Below are 19,125 nucleotides of genomic sequence, written 5' to 3'. Positions count from 1 at the left end.
CTGGCAGAGGGCAGCAGCACTTGTTGCATCTCAGCCACAGGGTACAACGTGTGCGTTTGGGCTCTGAGGCCCTGAAGGAGTTGGTGAACACGGTTCTTCTGCGGGAACGCTGCAGACGCAGCACAGTGGGAGCAGGGCTGGCCTCTGCTGCTGCCAGTTGCTCAGTCTCCAATTTAGGCTTTAATAACGCCAGGGGGGTGGGGGCCAGGGAGGAGGGAGCCAGGCCTGGCAGTGCCCCAGGGCCTCTCAGGCATGCTAGAGCTACAAAGAACACACTGGAGTTAAATGCAATCTGTCTTCCTTCGTAATCACATTTTTGCCTCAGTGCAATGAAGATATATTGGTGAGATGTGTTTGTTAAAGATATAGTCTGCTGGGGGTGGGGCTGAAAACCCTGGCTGTGGGGCCTGAAGGAAGAGAAGGGGAGGGTGGCCAGGGCTCGGCAGGGTGCAAGAGGGTTCTGTGGGGGAATCAAAGGGGCCACGGCAGGACCCCAGGTCTCTCCCTCAGTACAAAGTTAGGTGCATGGTGTGCAAGCACAGGCAATGGTCCGCTGATCCTGCAGGGCAAGGGTTCTCCTGCAAGCCTGCACAAACACCTTGGTAGACGTAAAGGGGTGCAGGAGGGCCATCTGTTCCCCCTGGCCCCTGCTGTACAGTGCAGAGCAACTGGCCCAGCTCTGGTCTATGCTCAGGGACTGTTGGCAGTACCTTTCCTGCTTAATGTGAGCTTTCCATGCTCCACAGCGGGGAGGAAACATGATCTCTGACCCAGGCTTCATGCCCCACCTGGTGCCCTGCAGAGCTGCTGCTGGGCTCTGAGCTGTCCCACAGCCCACTGAGGGCAGGGGCAGTGCTGCCCGGCCTTGAAGCCCAGACGGCACACTGCACCTGTGCTGTGCATGAGATGTGGCCAGTGCTGCAGCAGCTTCACCAGAGGGCCACCTGACCTCTGACCTCGGCCTTTCCACCACCACCACCTCTAGCAGCTTGCTTCCTACTCAGGCTAAAGGGGTTTTTCCATAGGAAGAAGGCCACATCCTACAGCCCTCTGAACCAACATGCCAGCCCACTGGTGGGGTCCAAGCCAAGTGCCCTAAGTGAATGATGAGGAGGGGCCAGGTCTGGCCTGGAGCAGTGGACTGGTGGGCTTGGGAACGGGGTAGAATTCTCTAGAAGAGGAACAGGAATTGGGGGAAGGGGGAGGGCAGGACTGGGAGCTGGCTGGGAGGGTGAGGGAAGGAGGGCAAGACCTTGGGACCAAGTCTTAGGAGAGGCCCACTGCCAACCTCAGACATCTAGGACATCCCACTGCTGCCCTGCAGGAGCACTGGGGAGTGTGTGAGACGTAGGACCGCTCACCAGAGGCTGGGCACCAGCATGCCTGTCCAGACCAGCACAGAGGGGTTGGGCTGAGAGGCACCCTGCGCTCCCTCACCCAGGCAGGCAGGCCACACCCACTCTTTCATCTCCTTGAACCCAGAGGCTCTTCTCCTTCTAGGGCTGTCCCTGCCCTACCTGCACCATGGGCCCTCCTCTGAGCTCCCACCCCCAACTCCTCAAAGGTGACAAGTGGATGGCACATGCCTGTCCTTTGAATGTGGGGCCCAGGGCTACTTTCAGAGCTGCTCCCACACCTAGAGCTTACTCAGAGCTGCTCCTGGACCCAGCCTAATGTGGCCCAGTGCCCGAGGCCTTTTCTCCTAACCCAGATATCTGAGAGCGGTCATGGGATCGGTCATGGGATCGGTCATGGGATCAGCAAGCAGAACTCTGAACCAGGAAGTGACAGAGGAAATTGAAGGCCTGAGTCTGTGACTGCAAAAGGCAGCAGCCTCAAGGTTAGCATGTCTGATTTAGCACACAAAGACAGGAAGACGGAGTCCAGCACTCATACCCTGCCCCCAGGCACCCAGCAGCCCAGGCAGGAGGGCAGGGTGAGGTCTTACCTTGTGGGCAGCACTCACGCAGTGCTGGTAAGCCTTGACCAGGTCCGAGCACAGGAGCACTTCTTGGAGGTGGTCGCGATAGCAGTGGAGGATCTGTGCCTGCAGCCCTGAACACACGGGCTCTATCCTACGGGGCCTGCAGGGACAGAGAGCAGCCAGGCCTGGGATTCGCTCCCAGAGTAGGTAGAGGCATCAGCTCATTCACTCAACACCACAGGCTAGGCATCTGCAGCCATCAGTGTCCAGTTATCCCCCAGAGAGAACCAGGGGACACAGGGGGTCAAATGCTGTCACACAGCAGCAGCAGACGCCAAAGGGACTGGTATCCACACTGGCTCTAGCCCTAAGGGTAGAGGGGCTGAGGTGGCCAGCTGGAAGCCTGCTGTGCCCTCACCTGCTGCCTCATAGGACTCTTCCTGCCTAAAGGGTACACCCGACTGTGACCACGTGACCATACAGAATGCATCTTCTCACATGAAGTTGTTAATCTGATTTCAAAACCTAATATGTGCACAATGAGGAAAATTGCAAAAGTACAGAAAAGTCTAAAAAAATATGTAACATTTTTAGAACCTTACTTCTTAGAGATAACCTCTACAGTATTTGGGGGATGCTTTACTCTTTTTCTTTGTTTATTGAAGCAGGTTCAGAACCTACAAAAAAATGAGTATGTTTTCTTTTCTAAAATATGAAACTAGGGCAGCCCAGGTGGCTCAGCGGTTGAGCGTCTGCCTCTGGCCCAGGGCATGATCCCAGGGTCCTGGGATGGAGTCCCGCGTCGGGATCCCTGCAGGGAGCCTGCTTCTCCCTCTGCCTGTGTCTCTGCCTCTCTCTGTCTCTCATGAATAAATAAATAAAATCTCTTAAAAAATAAAATATGAAACATAAACCAAGTAAAATATACTAAAGTGGGTCACCACCATCAATGGGCTACTCCAACTAGTTTGTCTTCCCTTGCCTTTCCCTTTCTTCTTGCTCTCCTGCACATATGCACATGCTCCCGCCACACGCCAGGCATCGCCCTACTCATGGACTCGTAGCAGCCCTGTGCAGTATGTGCTATGATTTTCCGTCCCTTGCTGCAAATCAAGAAACTGAGATACAGAGGATAAAGTAACCGACCCAACATCACATGCTGGGAAGTGGGAAGGGGGAAGATATATTTGTTTACGTAGGCTTGGTCGCACTGTTTCCATAGATTGGTTTTCAGGCCAGGTCCATGCGGGAACCTTCGTTGCCATCGATGGAATCACAATACCTGATGTGGCCTTTCAGAATACACACTACCCATGGTCAGGGCACTCGGTGGGAACTGTAAAAATGCAGAAAGCCACTCCTGAATGTTCACAGCAGCGAGACCATCACTATGATGCTCGACACAGCTCTGCCTCCGTCACACACAGCAGGGAGACTTTCAGGTTCATAATTCTCCCAGCCTAGTGCCTCTATATTTTAGAAATCCAGCCATGCAGTAGGTGCTGGTATGCAGCAGCACCATTATTATTTTAAAATAACTCAAACAAACGGAGTTCATCAGTTAAGAATGGCAAGCAATGGAATGCTCAGTGGCTTAGCAGATAAGATACCCAGTATTTACTGGTCTCATTTTACTGGCCTGGAGGTGGCTCTTCTGCCATTGCTGAACCACTGATGCCACACCAGGCCTGGGTCCCTCTTCCTTCCCCTGTGCCATCCCTGTGTGTTGGCTACCATCATCCTCAGGCCTGCTTGTCTCATGCACGTAAAGTGAATAGGAGAAGGAACCTTCCCATTCTTGGGAAGGAGGTTAGCAGAAAGGACAGCTCTGGAGGCCACGCTGGCCTGGCTCTACTCCAACAATGTGTGATTCCATTAGGTTTTGAGGATGAGGCCATGGAGCCGATGCTGGTCCTCTACTACCATGTCATTCTAGGCCTTGAGATCATAGTCTTGGTTCGGGTCTACATGGCATGGATGGGGTCTTAGAGATTTCATACTTAGGATATGTGGAGTTATGTTTCAGCACTAGCCTCCAATCTCCACACAGGGGAGACAGATAGGTTCCTAGAATTCACTCCATTCCTCTCTGGACCCTGGGACCCCCTTTACTGGGTTCCATCTGCCAATGCCCATAGCTGGGATCACAGGGGTACCCACCTGACTGCCCCCCCCAATGCTTGTAGGATGTCTCTCCATTCTTGTATTTAAAAATTCTGACATGGTGGCATCTAATTGTGGGCCTTTCAAAATGGATTTTCAGCCTTTTGCTGAGCATTTCATCTTCGGCAAATTCTCTCTACAACTATGCTAATTGCTTAGCTTCCAATTGTTCTAATCTTCTCCCTTAGGACACCAGGAACACACAGATTTTTGCTTTCTGCCCTCCATCTCATCTATCTTCCCCTCTTTGTTTTACTCTCTGGTTCTCTGTTCTGCGGAGGGAATAGCTTTTCCCTTCTTGGTTCCAGACCTGCCCTTGGCAGGCTAAAGCCCATGAAGCCACCTCTTTTTGTGGCTCTTTCCTGGTCCTCTGTTGCTGTAGCTCCTGAGGGCATAGACTTTGTCACACCCCCTTTTGTATCTCCTGAGGTGGCACCCCCTCCTCCCAGCATGTGACCCATGAGTGCCATTCCTGGCTGCAGCCCAGCAGCTGGTAGTTGCTCTGCAGGCATCCACAGTTGGGGGAAGCATCAAGCTCTGTTGAGGCAGAGCTGTAGCTGTAAGTCTGTACAAAGCCTACAGGTCTATAGGGAAACAAGACAGGTAGTGTCAGAGGGGCCTGGGCCAGGTAGAATGGCTGAGTTGTCCTGGACCTCAGTTCGAACCCCACAAGGCCTTGCCTTCCCCAGATCTGCCACAGGGACCCTGGCTTTCACTCTGCAGGCCCTAAGAAGGTAGAGTAGGTGTTTTCTTCTTGTCCCTTTTCATCTGTCCCCACGACCTTTGGTTTCACATCCCTCGATGAAGGTCCCTGTGCATTTTGAGGGTAAACATCACAGAACCCCCAATGAGCTTTAAGTTCAGGAGAAACTGGGCCATGGCAAAATCCATCCCATCCACACCAGTATCACCTCTGGGACTCCAGAAGCTTCTCTCCTCTGGGATTCATCAGGAACAATATGAGGAGACAGGATGGCAGGCAAATGTCAACTGGAAGAAATTTCACCCGTTTGCCTACTAAATGGCTCTGAATGGGATAGGAGGATAGGGAGAGTACAACTCTCCAAATAAAAGGCTTTCTCTGAAGCAAGGCAGGGCAGGGCCTAGGGTCCGGTCATTCATGAAATCAGGTGCATTCTATCCAAGCACAGCTCCACCCTGCCCCAGTCCACAGCAACCCTGTTTACACTGCATACAATTCAGTGTAACATTGAGAAACATTCAGTCTCATGAACAGCTGCTTTTCGAATGCACAAAAAAAATGTATCCACAGCGTGCTATAAACTTTCCAGGGGTTGAGATGAGCCCTGCCCCCTTATCTGAGGGATGTTCACTGCCACATGTTTAGATCTTATGATCCACATGGCTTTGAGGGTATCAACATCACCCAGGTCAGAAGGATGAAAGCACACTATTGAGGAGGGTAGCTCACCTCCCTGACCCTTACTTTCCTCATCTGCAAATGGGAACAACATCTGCTCTGGGCTGATGAAGGCCAGACAGGCATGTGCACGACAGTGTGTAGTAAAGTGCTGCTCTCACCAACAACCTGGTTGCCAGTGGTCAGGCTGGGGTGAGAGGAGGACTGAAGAAGGGACGCTGTGTAGCACTGGGTGCTATGTAGCACTGAATGGAGAGTGAAGATGAGGTGGCTTTGGCAGCTGAGACTCCAGATGTTGGCTCCAAGGGTGGGGGCACCTTGTCTGAACATGTCCCTCTTCTAAGCTCTAGTATTTTCCAGACCCTGTTCAGATCTCTCTTAGGCCTTGCGGGTGCCTCCTTCCTCAGGAATCTTACTCTACTGATCACAGTGTTATCTTTTCCTAACATCCAGCAGACCCCTGAGCATGGCGCCCTATGGACCGGTGGGGAAAACACAGGGTTCACCCCAAACCTTTGTCATTCCCACTGTGTGATCAGGGGTCAGATGGGGAGGAGTGCCCCACTGTGCAGAGCTGCCCAAGACTTGGGGTTAGTTCTCAATACCAGCACGACTTCTGGTGAGGTGGTGTCACAAACACTGAGGAAATGGGCTGAATGTTCCTTCCTCTGCACAAAGGGCTTCCACACCTCCCCTGAGGGCTGCTGTGATGGCTGCAGGTGAGACACACCATAAGCAGACAGCAGAGACCACCCGGTCCCTCAGATATCAGGCCCCATGGGACTGACCAGGGACAAAGCACAGATACTGGGGGTGAAGGCCTCAGAAAGGCCTTCAACAATGTACCGATGACTTCTGGACATTCAGCATTGTGCAGCCCCCCACCCCCCCACCCCCATGCTGCCCATGAACCAGAGTTCTACCTCCTTGGTGGTAATAACAGGTTCCCATAAGAGCAGTGATAAAGAACATTAGAAAAAGGCCAAGTATTACCCAGAAATGAAAACACACCCTTCCTTCCCATCCAGTGATACCATAGTCAGGCCAACGAGGCCAGCAGTGAAGAGCTGCCCTTCCTCAGATGCTCCCTTCTGCTGCTCAGCTCCCCGTCTGAAAAGCGGGAGTTACTCTCACCACCAGGCACCACACATTGGGAACCCTTCCACCTCTGGATTGCCCACTCCCCTCCCCTCCCTCTCTGGGCACACAGGCCCCTTAGTCCTTTACCTTTGCTGTGCAACCCCTCAGCTAGCTCACCTATCACTCCCACCAAACCCTGAACTGCTCCTCCTCCCACTGCCAATCCCCAAGGTCTGTTCCACAGTTTTACCCTATGGATCTCTAGATTTCAGAATCCAAAAGGCCCCTGGAGCCCTCACCCAAGCATCCCACATTGTCCCAACTCCCCATTTTCTTCAATGGAATTCACCATCTAGTACCAAGGAACCCATTCCCCCTCCCTAGTTTCCTGCCTTGATGAGTGGCAGGCATGGCTATCCCTCCAGCCACCCAACTCAGTCAAAAAACTAAAGTTGTTCTAGATGTTTCCTCCGCCTTCATTCTAGATATCTCCTCCTGCCTTCATTCTTAATGTTTCCCTTTTGACTCTAACTAAACCAGCCCCACCTTTGTGCATTCAAACTGGAAATTGAAGATGTATCCATTCCACATCCCAAACAGCTCAGAAACTCATTCTCCCATTCCTGGTAACCTAACTTACCCTCCCCTGGGCATACCTAGATGGCACTCACTGCTCCCCCTGCCCACCATCCTTCATGGCCAGAGGTCTTTTATCCCCCTCAGATGCTCCATTGGGCCCCTGGCTCCTGTTTGTAGAAGTGCTACCTGCCTGTCTACTGCCTCCCCTGCCCCTCCTGTTGCTCCAAATCCGAGTGATTCTCATGGCAAACTCTCCTAGGCCTGCTCATTGGCCATAATGATCCTCCGAGAGGGTCCTCTGCTCTCCCTGAGCTCCCATGGCCTCTCCTTTGCCTCACCAGCTTCCCTCCCCCATGCCACTCCCTCTCATCTCAGGGCCTTCTTCCCTGTGTCTCTACCACAATCCATCAGTGCCTTGTGGGCACAGAGCACATCTCTACCTTGGCATCCCCAACTTCAAACACCTTTCTGCAGGGGTCTCTATCTGTAGGGCTCTCTGTCAGCAATGCCTTCTCACCCCCAGCACCTGAGTGGTCTCCCCTACCGGCCTTTCTCCCTCATGCCTTTACCATTCTACTTTGTCCACCAATACTCTCATTTTCCCAAAAAGTTGAAAAACATCTCAAATCCAAATCACCTGTGCCTCTCCCTGCCCTATCAATCTATTCTCCTTTCCAAGAAGCATTGCCCAGGACTCCCAGTCCTAGTGCTCACCCCTGGTCCCCAGGGCAGCCTCATCAGGCTCATCTTCTTTGGGGCGATCACCACAGCCCTGTTTTGGTCAGCAGCACCATCTATGCCCAGAGGCTGGGAGGCCCCAAACTGACTCTGCTCCACTAGCCCCTCTCCCTCTGCTCGCTGAGAGCTCCAGCTGTGCCCCATCTTCTCCCCACAGCACTCGGGCTCACAGTCCACACTCCATGCTGGAGTTCTGGGGCTGTGGGCACACTGACGGCTGAGCAGCCCAGACGGACCAAGCAGGCCTGGTTCTCGTTCCAGCACCCTCTTCCTCCTGCTTTCTTACCTTGGGAGACGGCATAAACACTGGCTGGACTGGCTAGATGCCCATTCATCCCTGACTTCCCCATAACTCACTTCCACCTCCCCACCACACTGAGGCTGCCCCAGGCTTTGTCTCCCAGAAGGCCCTCATCCATTCCCTAGTACGCTCATGATTACAACAGCTGCTTAAACTCCTCCTTACCTCTGGCCTATCCTCCTTACTGCAATTGGTGATTTTTCTAGAACATAAAGTAGGCCATATTTCTAAAAATCCACACCAGTTTAAAAACCCATTTCTTGGGTGATTAGAGCTCACTGGAACCTGCGAAGCATTACCTCATTTAGTCACCAGAGAACTTTATATAAGGTGGGCATGAAACTTTTCCTTAGTTTATCTTAAATGGAGAAACTGGTTCAGAGAGACCTAGCAATTTGCTCACACTAACATCTGACAAGCAGGACCAGCAATCAAGTCTGACCTTCACTCTAGGCCTGCTGTCCCACTGCATGCCCATGGCCTTTGAGCGGCCCCTACATACCCTGGTACTGCCATCTGTCATCCTTGTCTAGCTATGCAGTTGGTATCACTACGCACTAGCCTGAATGCCCTAAGAGGGCAGGCTGTGTCACTAGCACCTCACAAGCTGAGTGAGGGTATTAGTCTCAGGCCTAGGTGGCCCGCTGGCCTCTTGGCTTTGGTCTCATTTCCCCCAAGACACCGGTGAACCATGGGGAAGTACCTGGAACATGGCCTGCAGACCCAGGTGCTCCTGTCTGTGTTCCTTCTCTGGTCTTGCTCCCACAATTCGTGGGGTGAAGCTTTAGTAGCCTTCGCTCGCTGTAGGAACCTCCCTGATACATTCTAATTGCACACACACCCCTGGATTCTTACATATCTACCTGCCTGTCTCCACACAGGCCTTGGAGAGCCCAGGGTGGGCTCAGAGCTGTGCTAGGAAAGTTGGTGACTGGCTATGCCCTGAAGGGAGGGCCTACCTGGAGCATCAGGAGGGGAGGGAACTCAGCTTTATGAAGCAGCAAGTGTGCCATGCATTCATCTACTATTATACCCTGTTCACAGAGCAAGGCTACCAGACGAAGTGGATGCACCCACTGGAGCTTCCAGCAGCTCCATGTCATTCTACATGGCTGGCCAGGGAGGCAGGGTTTGGTCCACAGCACTGAGCCTGGGCTAGCACAGCCCCACAGCCTCATGGGCCTGGTGAAAGGTCCAGGGCTGAAATCTGCAGGGAGAAAAGGAACTGGGCCTCCAACAGCCATGGTCATGGCCCAGATGGAAACAAACCCTCATGTCATCTGAACTTCTCCATTCACAACTAGGGACTTTTTAGCTTCCTGTACATGAGCTTTGGCTGAGGTGAGCTAGAGTAGGGTATCTATCACTTATAGCTGAGAATGTTGTCTAGAGAAGACAATGTGGTGAGACTGGAGTCAAGGGCTCCCAAGATCAATCTGTGCAGGTCAGTGGATTGGAGAGTCTCCTGCCAAAATTCACATCCTTCTCAGTGCCTCAGAATGCAAGCTTAATGGACAACAGGGTTGTTGCAGATATAGTTAGGATGAAGTCATTCTGAGTGAGAGAGGACCCTTAACCCAGTATGACCGGTGTCCCTGTAAGGAGAGACACAGACACACAGGGAGAAAGAAGGCCATGTGATGAAGTGAAAGGCCCAGGGCTAGAACTGTGCCCCAGAGTGACACCAAGGCTTGCCAGCAACACCAGAAGCCAGGAGGAGAGCACAAAAGCTGGTCCTGTTTAAAGGCTCCCAAGTTTGGTGCTTTGTCATAGTGGCTCCAGGAAATGCTTGCAGTCAGTCCTGCAGGAAAGGGGTCTGACCCTGTCTCCAGAGGCAGAGCTGGGAGTACTGAATGGTTGTGGTGGTGGTGGTGGGGGGTGGGGGGGAGGGATTAGTGGGAGGCAGGTGAATCACTGGTTACTATCTAACCAGCAGCAACATGGGCTGTGGGCCGTGGGCCCCTCTGCAGCAGAGGGCTCCCTGGCCACAGCAGCCACGTTTCAGTGAGTATCTACCAAGTGAGCGGTGCTGTCTGTGGTCTACAGAGTATCTCATTTTTGCCATCCCTGTGAGGTCACCCCCAGTTAGAGAAGCACTGGGTAGTTCTGACTTGCTTCACCTAATTGACAAGTGGGGGAGCTCTCATTCATGACCAGGTCTGCAGAGCTCCTCCCCATGCTCCTGGGCTAAGGAGCAGGCTATGGGGGGAGGGGGCGATGACAAAGGGTATACTTCTATTCCGGTGACATGTACAGTACAGGTGGAAAATCTGGCCTCATCTGAGATTACATCTAGGCAGGCCTGTGGTCGCGGTCCTTCTGAAATCAATATCTGCTGGGGCCTACTGAGCACCAGGTCCTAAGCATAGCCACAACTAATCATTCTTAGATGGGGACACTAGTCTCAGACTAGTGACTTGCCCAAGGTCACACAGTAGTGACATGGAGCCAGGATAAGAGCCTGGTGTGTTTGGCTCCACAGGCCTGCTCTCCATGCTGTGTCCATTTTAGTTCTACTTTGCCTTTGGAAAGTTCCAAAAAATCCCGCCCCCCCCCCCCCCAAGAAAACAACTAAGGGTACATATAGCAACAGAAGACACTAGCCCCAAACTACCAAGTTGGCAGGGCTCTGGGATGGAGCTAGAAGTTGGCGACTCAAAGCAGGGAGCGGGGGAGGGCTGGCAAGAGGGAGGGTTACGAAGCTTGAAGCTCGTACCCACAGGAAGAAAAGGGAGAGAGGGAGATGAGGAATGCTGGCGACACAGAACCGAGCCAACTGGAAATGGGGGTGGGGAACAAGGAAAGGAGACAAACAGCCCCACCAGGGAAGCCGGTGCTGGGCGGGGCAGGGGCATCGTCTCCTGTCCTGGGTGCTTGTGCCAGTGGGTGGTTGAGTCACCTCCATGCAGAGCTGACAGGGGGCGGGGGGCTGTCTCGTGAACAGACCCAGTTGGCTCTTCTGCATGAGCACACGCGGCGTCCTCACATGCGCAGTCCCAAAACTCCGTGCGCTCTTATTTAATAAATGAAATCTCATCAACTTATCCTTCTTCCATTATCACTGCTGACATCAATCTGATAATATTGGCCTGGTGTGGAATTGGGCTATTATATGTCCTCCTGATATTTAATTTCACAGAAACAACAGCAGGGGGTGAATATATGGAGCAAGCTTTTTATTACAGGCAGCAGTAAGGAGATTCCAAGTGAATTAGACATTCATCTTCGTCAGGTCCAATCTAGCTGCTCAGGAGTGGTTTTTGTTTTAACCATGGTTGGGGCTGAGGTGCTGACAAGACCAGCTGGTTACCAAGGACTTGGTTAACTGGCTGCTATCGACGATGTGCCATTCAGCCCAGGGAAGTGGAGCCCAAAGATCCGGCCATCGATCAACCTGCCACGTGGGATCACTATCAGCAGCTCGCTGCTGGCCTCTGACTGCCCCCATCCCTCAGGCAGGAGGCAGCTATTCCGAGAGCCAGGGCCTGTCAGGATGGCCCTTCTGCCAAGAGCCAAGGGAGCATGCTGCTCCCACGGGGAAGGGAAACACAAATTGGCCCTGGCTGCCACTTAGTGAAGGAGAGGCTGCCTGTGACAGGATCCTTCCTAGGATGGTCACTTTACCTGCAAACGCAGGCACACACAGTGGGGAAAGGGAAAGGGCCACTCCCTGCTTTGCTCCTCTATTGAAAGAACAATAGAGGATGCGCCTTTCCCCCAAGGACCCCCTCCTGGGCCACTGGACATGTGGGATGGACACGGGCCGGTGCCTTCTGCATGTCTGCAGTGAGAGAGGATCCGGCAGGGCCGCAGTGTCTGAGGAAGGCCACACAGAGACCACTTGTGGTTGAAGAGCTTTCTGGTGCTGTTTCTGCCCCGAGAGACCCACAGCACTGTCCCTCAGTGGCCGTGGCCCTGGCGTGGGGGGTCTGCACAGTCGGGACACAGTGCACAGTCGGCAGTGATCCCGACTGGTGGAGGCTTTCAGGACACACCTCCTGCCAGCAGGATGCCCACCAGAGGGGGAGCCAGCTTCAGGTAGTGCGTGGAGGACCTTCAGGACCCCCAGGCCTAGACAGCCCGCCCTTCCCCAGCCTTTGCTCTCTGAGCCCTTGCCACCTCTCACCCAGGCAGCTTCAGTCGTGTCCTGGCTGCCTGACCTCCCTCCCTCCTGTCTGCCTCTCCAGCCTACCTCCCTGCCCATAGTCTCTGGAGGCCCAGGAATTCCCATGGAAGGAAGGCCAACCTTGTGGGCCTGCCCTTCCAGATCTGTGCTCAGCCCTGTCGTACATACCCATGATCGAGGCTCTCAGAACCTGCCCAGACTAACCTCATGGCATGACTTCATTGGGAACTAAGATCATTCTCACATGAGCCACCAGCCTTCACTGGCTACCCGCCTCTACTGCCTCACCTCTCCCTCCTCTCACAAAGCCTTTAGCCCTGTTGACTATCCCCAAGAAACAAAGGGCACTTCCTTCCATCAAGGAAGTGGGCCTACAATAATCCTCAAGGGACAAAGACTTGGCCCTGCCCCCAGAGACCCCCACTTGCCTATGTCTATAAGGCCCAGAGGCAGGGTCAGCCCCTCCATGTTACACCTAAGCCACCTGTGCCCTCTTAATGGTGCAGCCTTGAGAGAAGCTCAGCCTCCTGCTGCTTGAAGACCCTGGGGCAGGCCCTTTCTAGGGAGCAATGAGTCATGTGAAGCTCCCCCCCCCCCCCATTTCTGGTTGCTTCCAGTTCTACAATAGCACTTGCCCCTTAGGAGATGAGAATACCACAGCTAGTGGAGGGGACACATTCCCACCAAAGAACTGCAAGGGGTTAAGTGAGGTACATGCCAGGAAGGGACAATGTGCCATGGGGAGATAGAGTGCTAACTGGCAAGTCAGCTGGATAGCCGGCAGAGTCTGTCATGTTGTACCTGCACAGGGCGTGCTGCAGAGAAAGGGATCCAGAGTGCAGACTTAGTATGCATGGCCTGCCCACCCATCCCTGGCAGTCTGTTTCCAAGGCATTGAGGGACACAGTGGGGAGAGGGTGTAGCACCTGGGAAGGTGTATGGTGGCTGTTCTTCACAAGCCAGGACTGAGGTGGGAGATGCTGCTATGGAGACAGGTTCCCTGAGCTCACAGGAGGAGTCCAGGCAATGTCCTTGACCACAGAGCCCAGGGGAGCCAGCCAGTGAAAGAAGAACTAGGAATCTCTGGTGGTGGCCGACCAGCCAAGGTGTCCCTGGGGCTGAGACACTGGACTATCTGGTCAAGTCTTAGTTGGTTGGCGTAAGTAAGAAGTATGATGAGAGATTTGACCAGAGTTAGCCTGAGAGCACACAGACAAGTCACAGCCCTGCCCAATTCCCAGATCTGAGCCCCTTCCAGAAGAGTTCCAGGCTACAGTGTACTGACCAGGGGAACCATGTGGGATTTGGAAGACCAGAGAAAAGGTGAAGCCTCTGCAGTGGTGGGTGTGGTGGGGTAGGAGACCTGCAGCAGCTCCTGGCCAGTTCCTTACAAACACCTACTTGGCTCATGGAGGAGGCAACGGCCAGATGGAGCCTCTCAGAGATTCCAGAGAATTCTAACAGCTTCCCTACAGCTCTTGATTGACTTCCAAGTCTGTCCTCTGACCTCCAGCAGCAGTCCAACCTCTTGCTCTCTCCCAAAGCTGGCGTTAGCCTCTGGATCCCATATGGAGCCCTTTATACCCAGAACACACATACCTGCTTGTTTTCCCAAGTGGATGCTGAAGGATGTGAATCTCTCTTTCTTGGGCCCCTTCCTACGCTGTCCCTTTGTCCACTAGCCCACCGGCCCCTCTCAGGTGCCCACCACCTGGCTTCACTCCAGGCCCCCAACTTATCTTTGTCATAGATGTTGCTGTCACAAGTTTGCTTGTCTGTCTGTCCACCCATCATCCACTTATGTGTGCATCAGCATGAGCACTGTTTCTGTGAGGCATGCACCACGAGGGGCAGCGTGGGGGCTCCCTGCTTTCACACAGCTCGTGACACAGCAGAACAGAAACACCTGGACTGTACACGTAGAGCTATAAACTGACAGGGGATACAAATGTCACTGACAGGATGCAGCCCTGGGGTATCCCCTGTTGGATGAGGGGGACCAGAGGAAAGAGAGGCTGCCTAGAGGAGGCAAATGAGGCTCCCACTTGGGTCTGCAAGGTGGAGGGTGGCATTCTGCTTTCCCTGGCTCCCAGATCTTTTAGGAGCCTGTTCTTACTTCTCTGTGTCCTCTGTCCTAGGTCTGACTCCCTACCACCTGTCCCCAGACTATGCTGGCTTCCAAGCATCTCCCTAGTCCCTCTGTTCCACCTTCCCCTCTGTTCAGTATGACTCACAAGCAATCACGCCAGTCTCCAGCTTGGCTCCTATTGACAGAACCCAGAGCCTGTCCTATGGTACTCAAAGCCCTTCACGATCTGCCCTACTTCCCTGTGGGGACTCTTGCCACCCTCTGGCCATTGTCTCTGTTCTAACATGGGAGACCTGCTGCTGTCTCCTGAACACACTGGTTCTCTTGGGCCTCTGGGTCTGAGCACACATGACTTGGCTCTGTCAACATCAGGCCCCTGGTCATCAGGCTGCCTGGCAGATCCATCCGCCTGCATGGCCCAGGCCCATCCCTATCTGCTGCAAAGCCCATGGCCTGTCAGGAAGACCAAGGTTCTTTTGTGTTGGGATGGCAGTGCCATAAATACTGGTTGGGGGCCTACCATATGTCCATGCCACCTGCAGGCTGCCCACATGATCCACAGTATGTAGAGCTGTCACGGGCCATGCTTCTGTTTCTTCTCTGGCCTGTAAACTCCTCTCAGTGCTCACTGAATCCTGGTCCTTGCCAGTGCTACACATAACAGGTGCTAAATAGTCAGACGTAAGAGAATGCACTGCAGGCCATGTCTCCCCTGTACCTTGGCTCTCACCCTTCCTTCTCCAGAATACCCTCTACTCTCATCCCTCAAGCCACTACACAAGCCCCATTTCTGCAGGGACCTAGTTGAGGCATCTCCTGCTCAGCCCCCAGCAGACCCATAGTACACTTCCTACTAACACATGGGTGCTTGTGTCAATGAGGTCCTATGCGAACATGCTACCCACCTCCTTCCTCTCCTGTCCCTCTGCCTGAAATAAAGCATTCCCAATCCAGTGTGACCCCTGCTTCATGGCCCTGATCACTTTACAAGGATGTTGACATTGACCGTGATCTGTGAGAGAGATGAGCAGCTGTGGTTAGACCTATGCAGAGCTGTCTCCCTATGGGAGTGGGAGTACCTTCAGGCAGGAACCACAGCTTACTACCTGTGTTTGCAAAGGTCCTCACCTAATACTGAGTGGGAAGCAGATATTCCATAAATCAGTTGAGGTAGCTAGGGCACCAATAATGAAGTCTCTGGGGCTCCATCTTACAGGTTCTCAGGGCAGAGACCATATCGTCCTGACCTGTTAGATGTCTGCATCGTCCGGCCTGGTACCAACGTAGCCCAGCAGGCAGGCCTTGGGCCACCTACTCTGAACCTCTTTAAAGAGATGAGCCTGTCCTGGGCCATGCTGCATCACTTTCCAGCTAGCCCCTCATCTTGCTGCTCAGGCACACATTTCCCGTTGCCAGCCTGGGCCACAGCACCCTGCCCACCTGTCCTCAGTGACTCCTTCTTACCCCCCACAACCTGAGGGGAAGCCTTCCAAGGGCCTGGCCATCACTGCTCCTTGAAGCCGGAGTTCCTGCCATATCCCCTAGCCCTGTGAGTGGAATCTGCATCTTTGTAGCAGCCAGGTGCTTAGCACTGACTGGGGGCTGGATGGACCACACAGTTCCCCCTGTCTGTCCAGGGCTTGGCCATGGCTGCCTTCCATGGCCACCAGTAGAATCAGAGTGGCCATGTGGGCTGTGTAACACCCAAGCCCCAATGTGGGAATACCAGCACTTCTCCCTTCAGCCTGTTGCCTGAGTGCAGGAAAGGATTTGCAGTGTTGTATGCTCTGGTGAGAGGGCTCTGGCTGCACAAGTGACACAGACAGGCAGGTGAGGACTGACCCCGGACCCAGTCAGGTGAATCTCAGACAGAAACACCTTCTGGTGATGTAAGCAAGGCTGGGTGGGTCAGTGCTCTGGCCACACCTGCTCCTGCCCCTGAGGGTCTGGCCAATCCCTTCCCCACTCTGCTTCCCTGCATCCCCTCTCTGCAGTGAAACCCAAACTGAATTATTGAGCTCATATCACACTGCCCAACATGCATCTGGGCTACTTACTGTCACCAGCCACCTTTACCCCAGACACCTGGCCTGGGCCTTAGGAACACCCTCCAGGCCTCCTGCTGACCTCCTGTGTTCAGGGCATGCAGGCCACATTCTCCCTCAGGCCACCACTGGAAGTGCCTCCCACCTGGGGGCCTCCTCCCTCCTACTGCCCTCCTCCAGCAGAACAGCCCACAAGTAGGCTATGTGGGAAAAGGTAAATGGTAACTCTGAACCTTACTGCCTTCACTCACTCATACACAGTTCTTTTCATTGCTATCTTTTAAACTGTAGAAATGTTTCATCAGCTGAAATCTTCCACATAATCTCAATGAATACACAGATTAATATAGGGGCATTTGGCAGTGCTCCCTCCGAGTCCTTCCCCTCCATGGGTTTCCCCAAGCACATTCAGAAACTAAATCGCACAGATAATCACAGGTCTCTCCTTTGGCCAACTGTGAGTATTCTGAGGAGCTTCCAGACACCAGGCCTGATTCACTATGAGGGGGACAAGAAGGATGGTGGCCCTACCTGGCAGTGATAGCAGAGGGAACAAAGGGGGCTCTCCAAGGATGTCACCTTTCTCTGCACCTCAAATGTCACCATGGACAAGAAGGGGGATATTGGCAGTGTGTTCTTCATGTACCCAGAGAAACCAGTAGTCTTTTTCTCTAAAGAAACATCTTAGCTTTGAACCAGAGCTGATTTGCCTTGGTGAGATCAGAGCTGGCCCAGGGTTGCTGGAATCCAGCAAGACCTCGGACACAACCTGATCCAAGGCAAGGAAGCCAAAACCAGCAAGTGGAGGGACACAGGTACATCCCGCAGCCATGTAGTGGTAGGAGGAGGGCTATGCCTCTATGTCCTAACTCCCATCACCCAGAGGTTGCTGAAGGACTGGGCTGTTTTTCAAATAACAAAGGTTGGGGGCATCACCTCTGCCAGTCTTCCTCTGCCCTCTCAGCAGAAGTTGGAGGAAGGGGGTGAGGAGGGGCCACTGGGCAGTAGTGGCGGCGGTGTGCCACTGGGGCACTGAGTGGGGATGCAGGAGTGGTGGGTAGAAAGGCCGTCAGAATGGTAGGGAGGTTGGTAAGACTGAGCACAAAGCTCAGTGATCAAGCATGTTGGTATGTATGTATAGGATAATAGAAGCCTGGCCTCTTGCTGAGAAAGAACTTCTAAGCATGGAGAGGCTACCAACAACCCTAGGTATTTGAATGGGAAGTATTAATATGAACTTTATATATACAGACAAGTAAGTAAATCTTACAGATGTAGGCATATGCATACTCACATGCATACAAGCACCTACATAGGCTTGTGTCTAATACAGGTGTTCCTAGTTCTATCCACTGAGAGCACCCAGAAGCACAGACACTGCAGTATCAATGAGCAAACTCAGCACTCAGATCCTGGTTTCTAAATACCATTCTCCAGGAAAACCAACGAGGCTCTTGGGAGAAGTAGCTGATTTCAGGGCTGGGACTGGGAAAGAACAAGACAGTCTGGGTCATCTTGTGCTAGAAAAATCAAGAAATGCTCAGAGAATGAAGAGATATGTTAAAATGACAAGAATCTGTTTGAAGGGCCAAATCTAAGATGTTTTGAACATCAAATTAATAAGAATATACATTAAAACCTAATGAGTAATTGTGAATCCTTGACTCTTGACAAACATGAACAAGTGGGTATCTAACTAAGTGGGAGAGAAGGGAAAACTTCCTTTAATAGAGTGTCAATTCATAAATGTAGGAGAAACAATGGAAATAATCATTTGGCAACCATTATTGTGGTGGCTGATTCTGGTGTGAGTTGTCCTTGGCAGCTAAAGTTGATGGGTGGAGGTCTTATGGAGATAGGGATATTGGCATACAACAGGGCATCTTCCCACAAAATACTAGCCAAATATAAATGGAAAGGATAGCCTTTGCAAGAGAGGCACCAGGTCAATGTGACATAGTGGTAAGTCAACATCACTAGCGGTAGGAAGAAAGGCACCTTGAAGGGGCACAGCATTATTTTGAGGTCTTCTTGCCAAGAAAGCACAGTTTGAATCTGGGTCACGAGGAAACACTGGGTGGACCCAGGTCGGAGTCACCCTATAGAACAAAAGGCCCCTGGGCAGCCCCAGTGGTGCAGCAGTTTAGCGCTGCCTGCGGTCCGGGGTGTGATCCTAGAGACCCGGGATCGAGTCCCACATCGGGCTTCCTGCATGGAGTCTGCTTCTCCCTCTGCCTGTGTCTCTGCCTCTCTCTCTCTCATTCTGAATAAATAAATAAATAAATCTTAAAAAAAAAAAGCCTGTACTCTTTAAGACTGTCAAGGTCCTGACTGACAGGGAAAGACTAAGGAACTGTTCCACACTGAAGGATACCATGACACATGATAAGTAGGCACAGCACCAACTCCTGGGCAGGATCCTGGACTAGAAAGAAAAAGGTGTAGTCGGGCAGCAGGTGAAATGTGCATGTGGTCTAGGGTTAGTCAATGTGGTGTCCTGTGGTGGCCATGGAAGACGTGTCCTTGGGAGGCACCCAATGGACTAGAATCCTCAGGGCCAGCAGGTCACCATGTCAGAAGAAGATAATATCATTATCTAGAGAGAAAAGTGAGGACGCAAACTTTAACATGTAAACAATTGGGGAAACTGGGTTAAGGAGATACAGGAGTTCTCTGCATTGTTCTTACAACCTTTCTAC

The 19,125-nt window shown here is 52.7% G+C and overlaps 1 protein-coding gene across 1 annotated transcript in view; it reads right to left on the bottom strand.

Moving 5' to 3' along the window:
• The window catches only part of CHCHD6 (coiled-coil-helix-coiled-coil-helix domain containing 6), a 248,580-nt gene that overhangs the window by 858 nt on the left and 228,597 nt on the right, over window positions 1-19,125 (bottom strand). The window contains exon 7 of the mRNA XM_077857577.1: window positions 1,949-2,084. Within this exon, the coding sequence (XP_077713703.1) occupies window positions 1,949-2,084 (136 nt within the window). The remainder of the gene's footprint in view (window positions 1-1,948; window positions 2,085-19,125) is intronic.

Source organism: Canis aureus, chromosome 19 (assembly GCF_053574225.1).
Source record: "Canis aureus isolate CA01 chromosome 19, VMU_Caureus_v.1.0, whole genome shotgun sequence".
Taxonomy (NCBI): Eukaryota; Metazoa; Chordata; class Mammalia; order Carnivora; family Canidae; genus Canis; species Canis aureus.
Note: the sequence above shows the minus strand (reverse complement) of the source record. Positions and strands in the feature narration are given on the sequence as shown.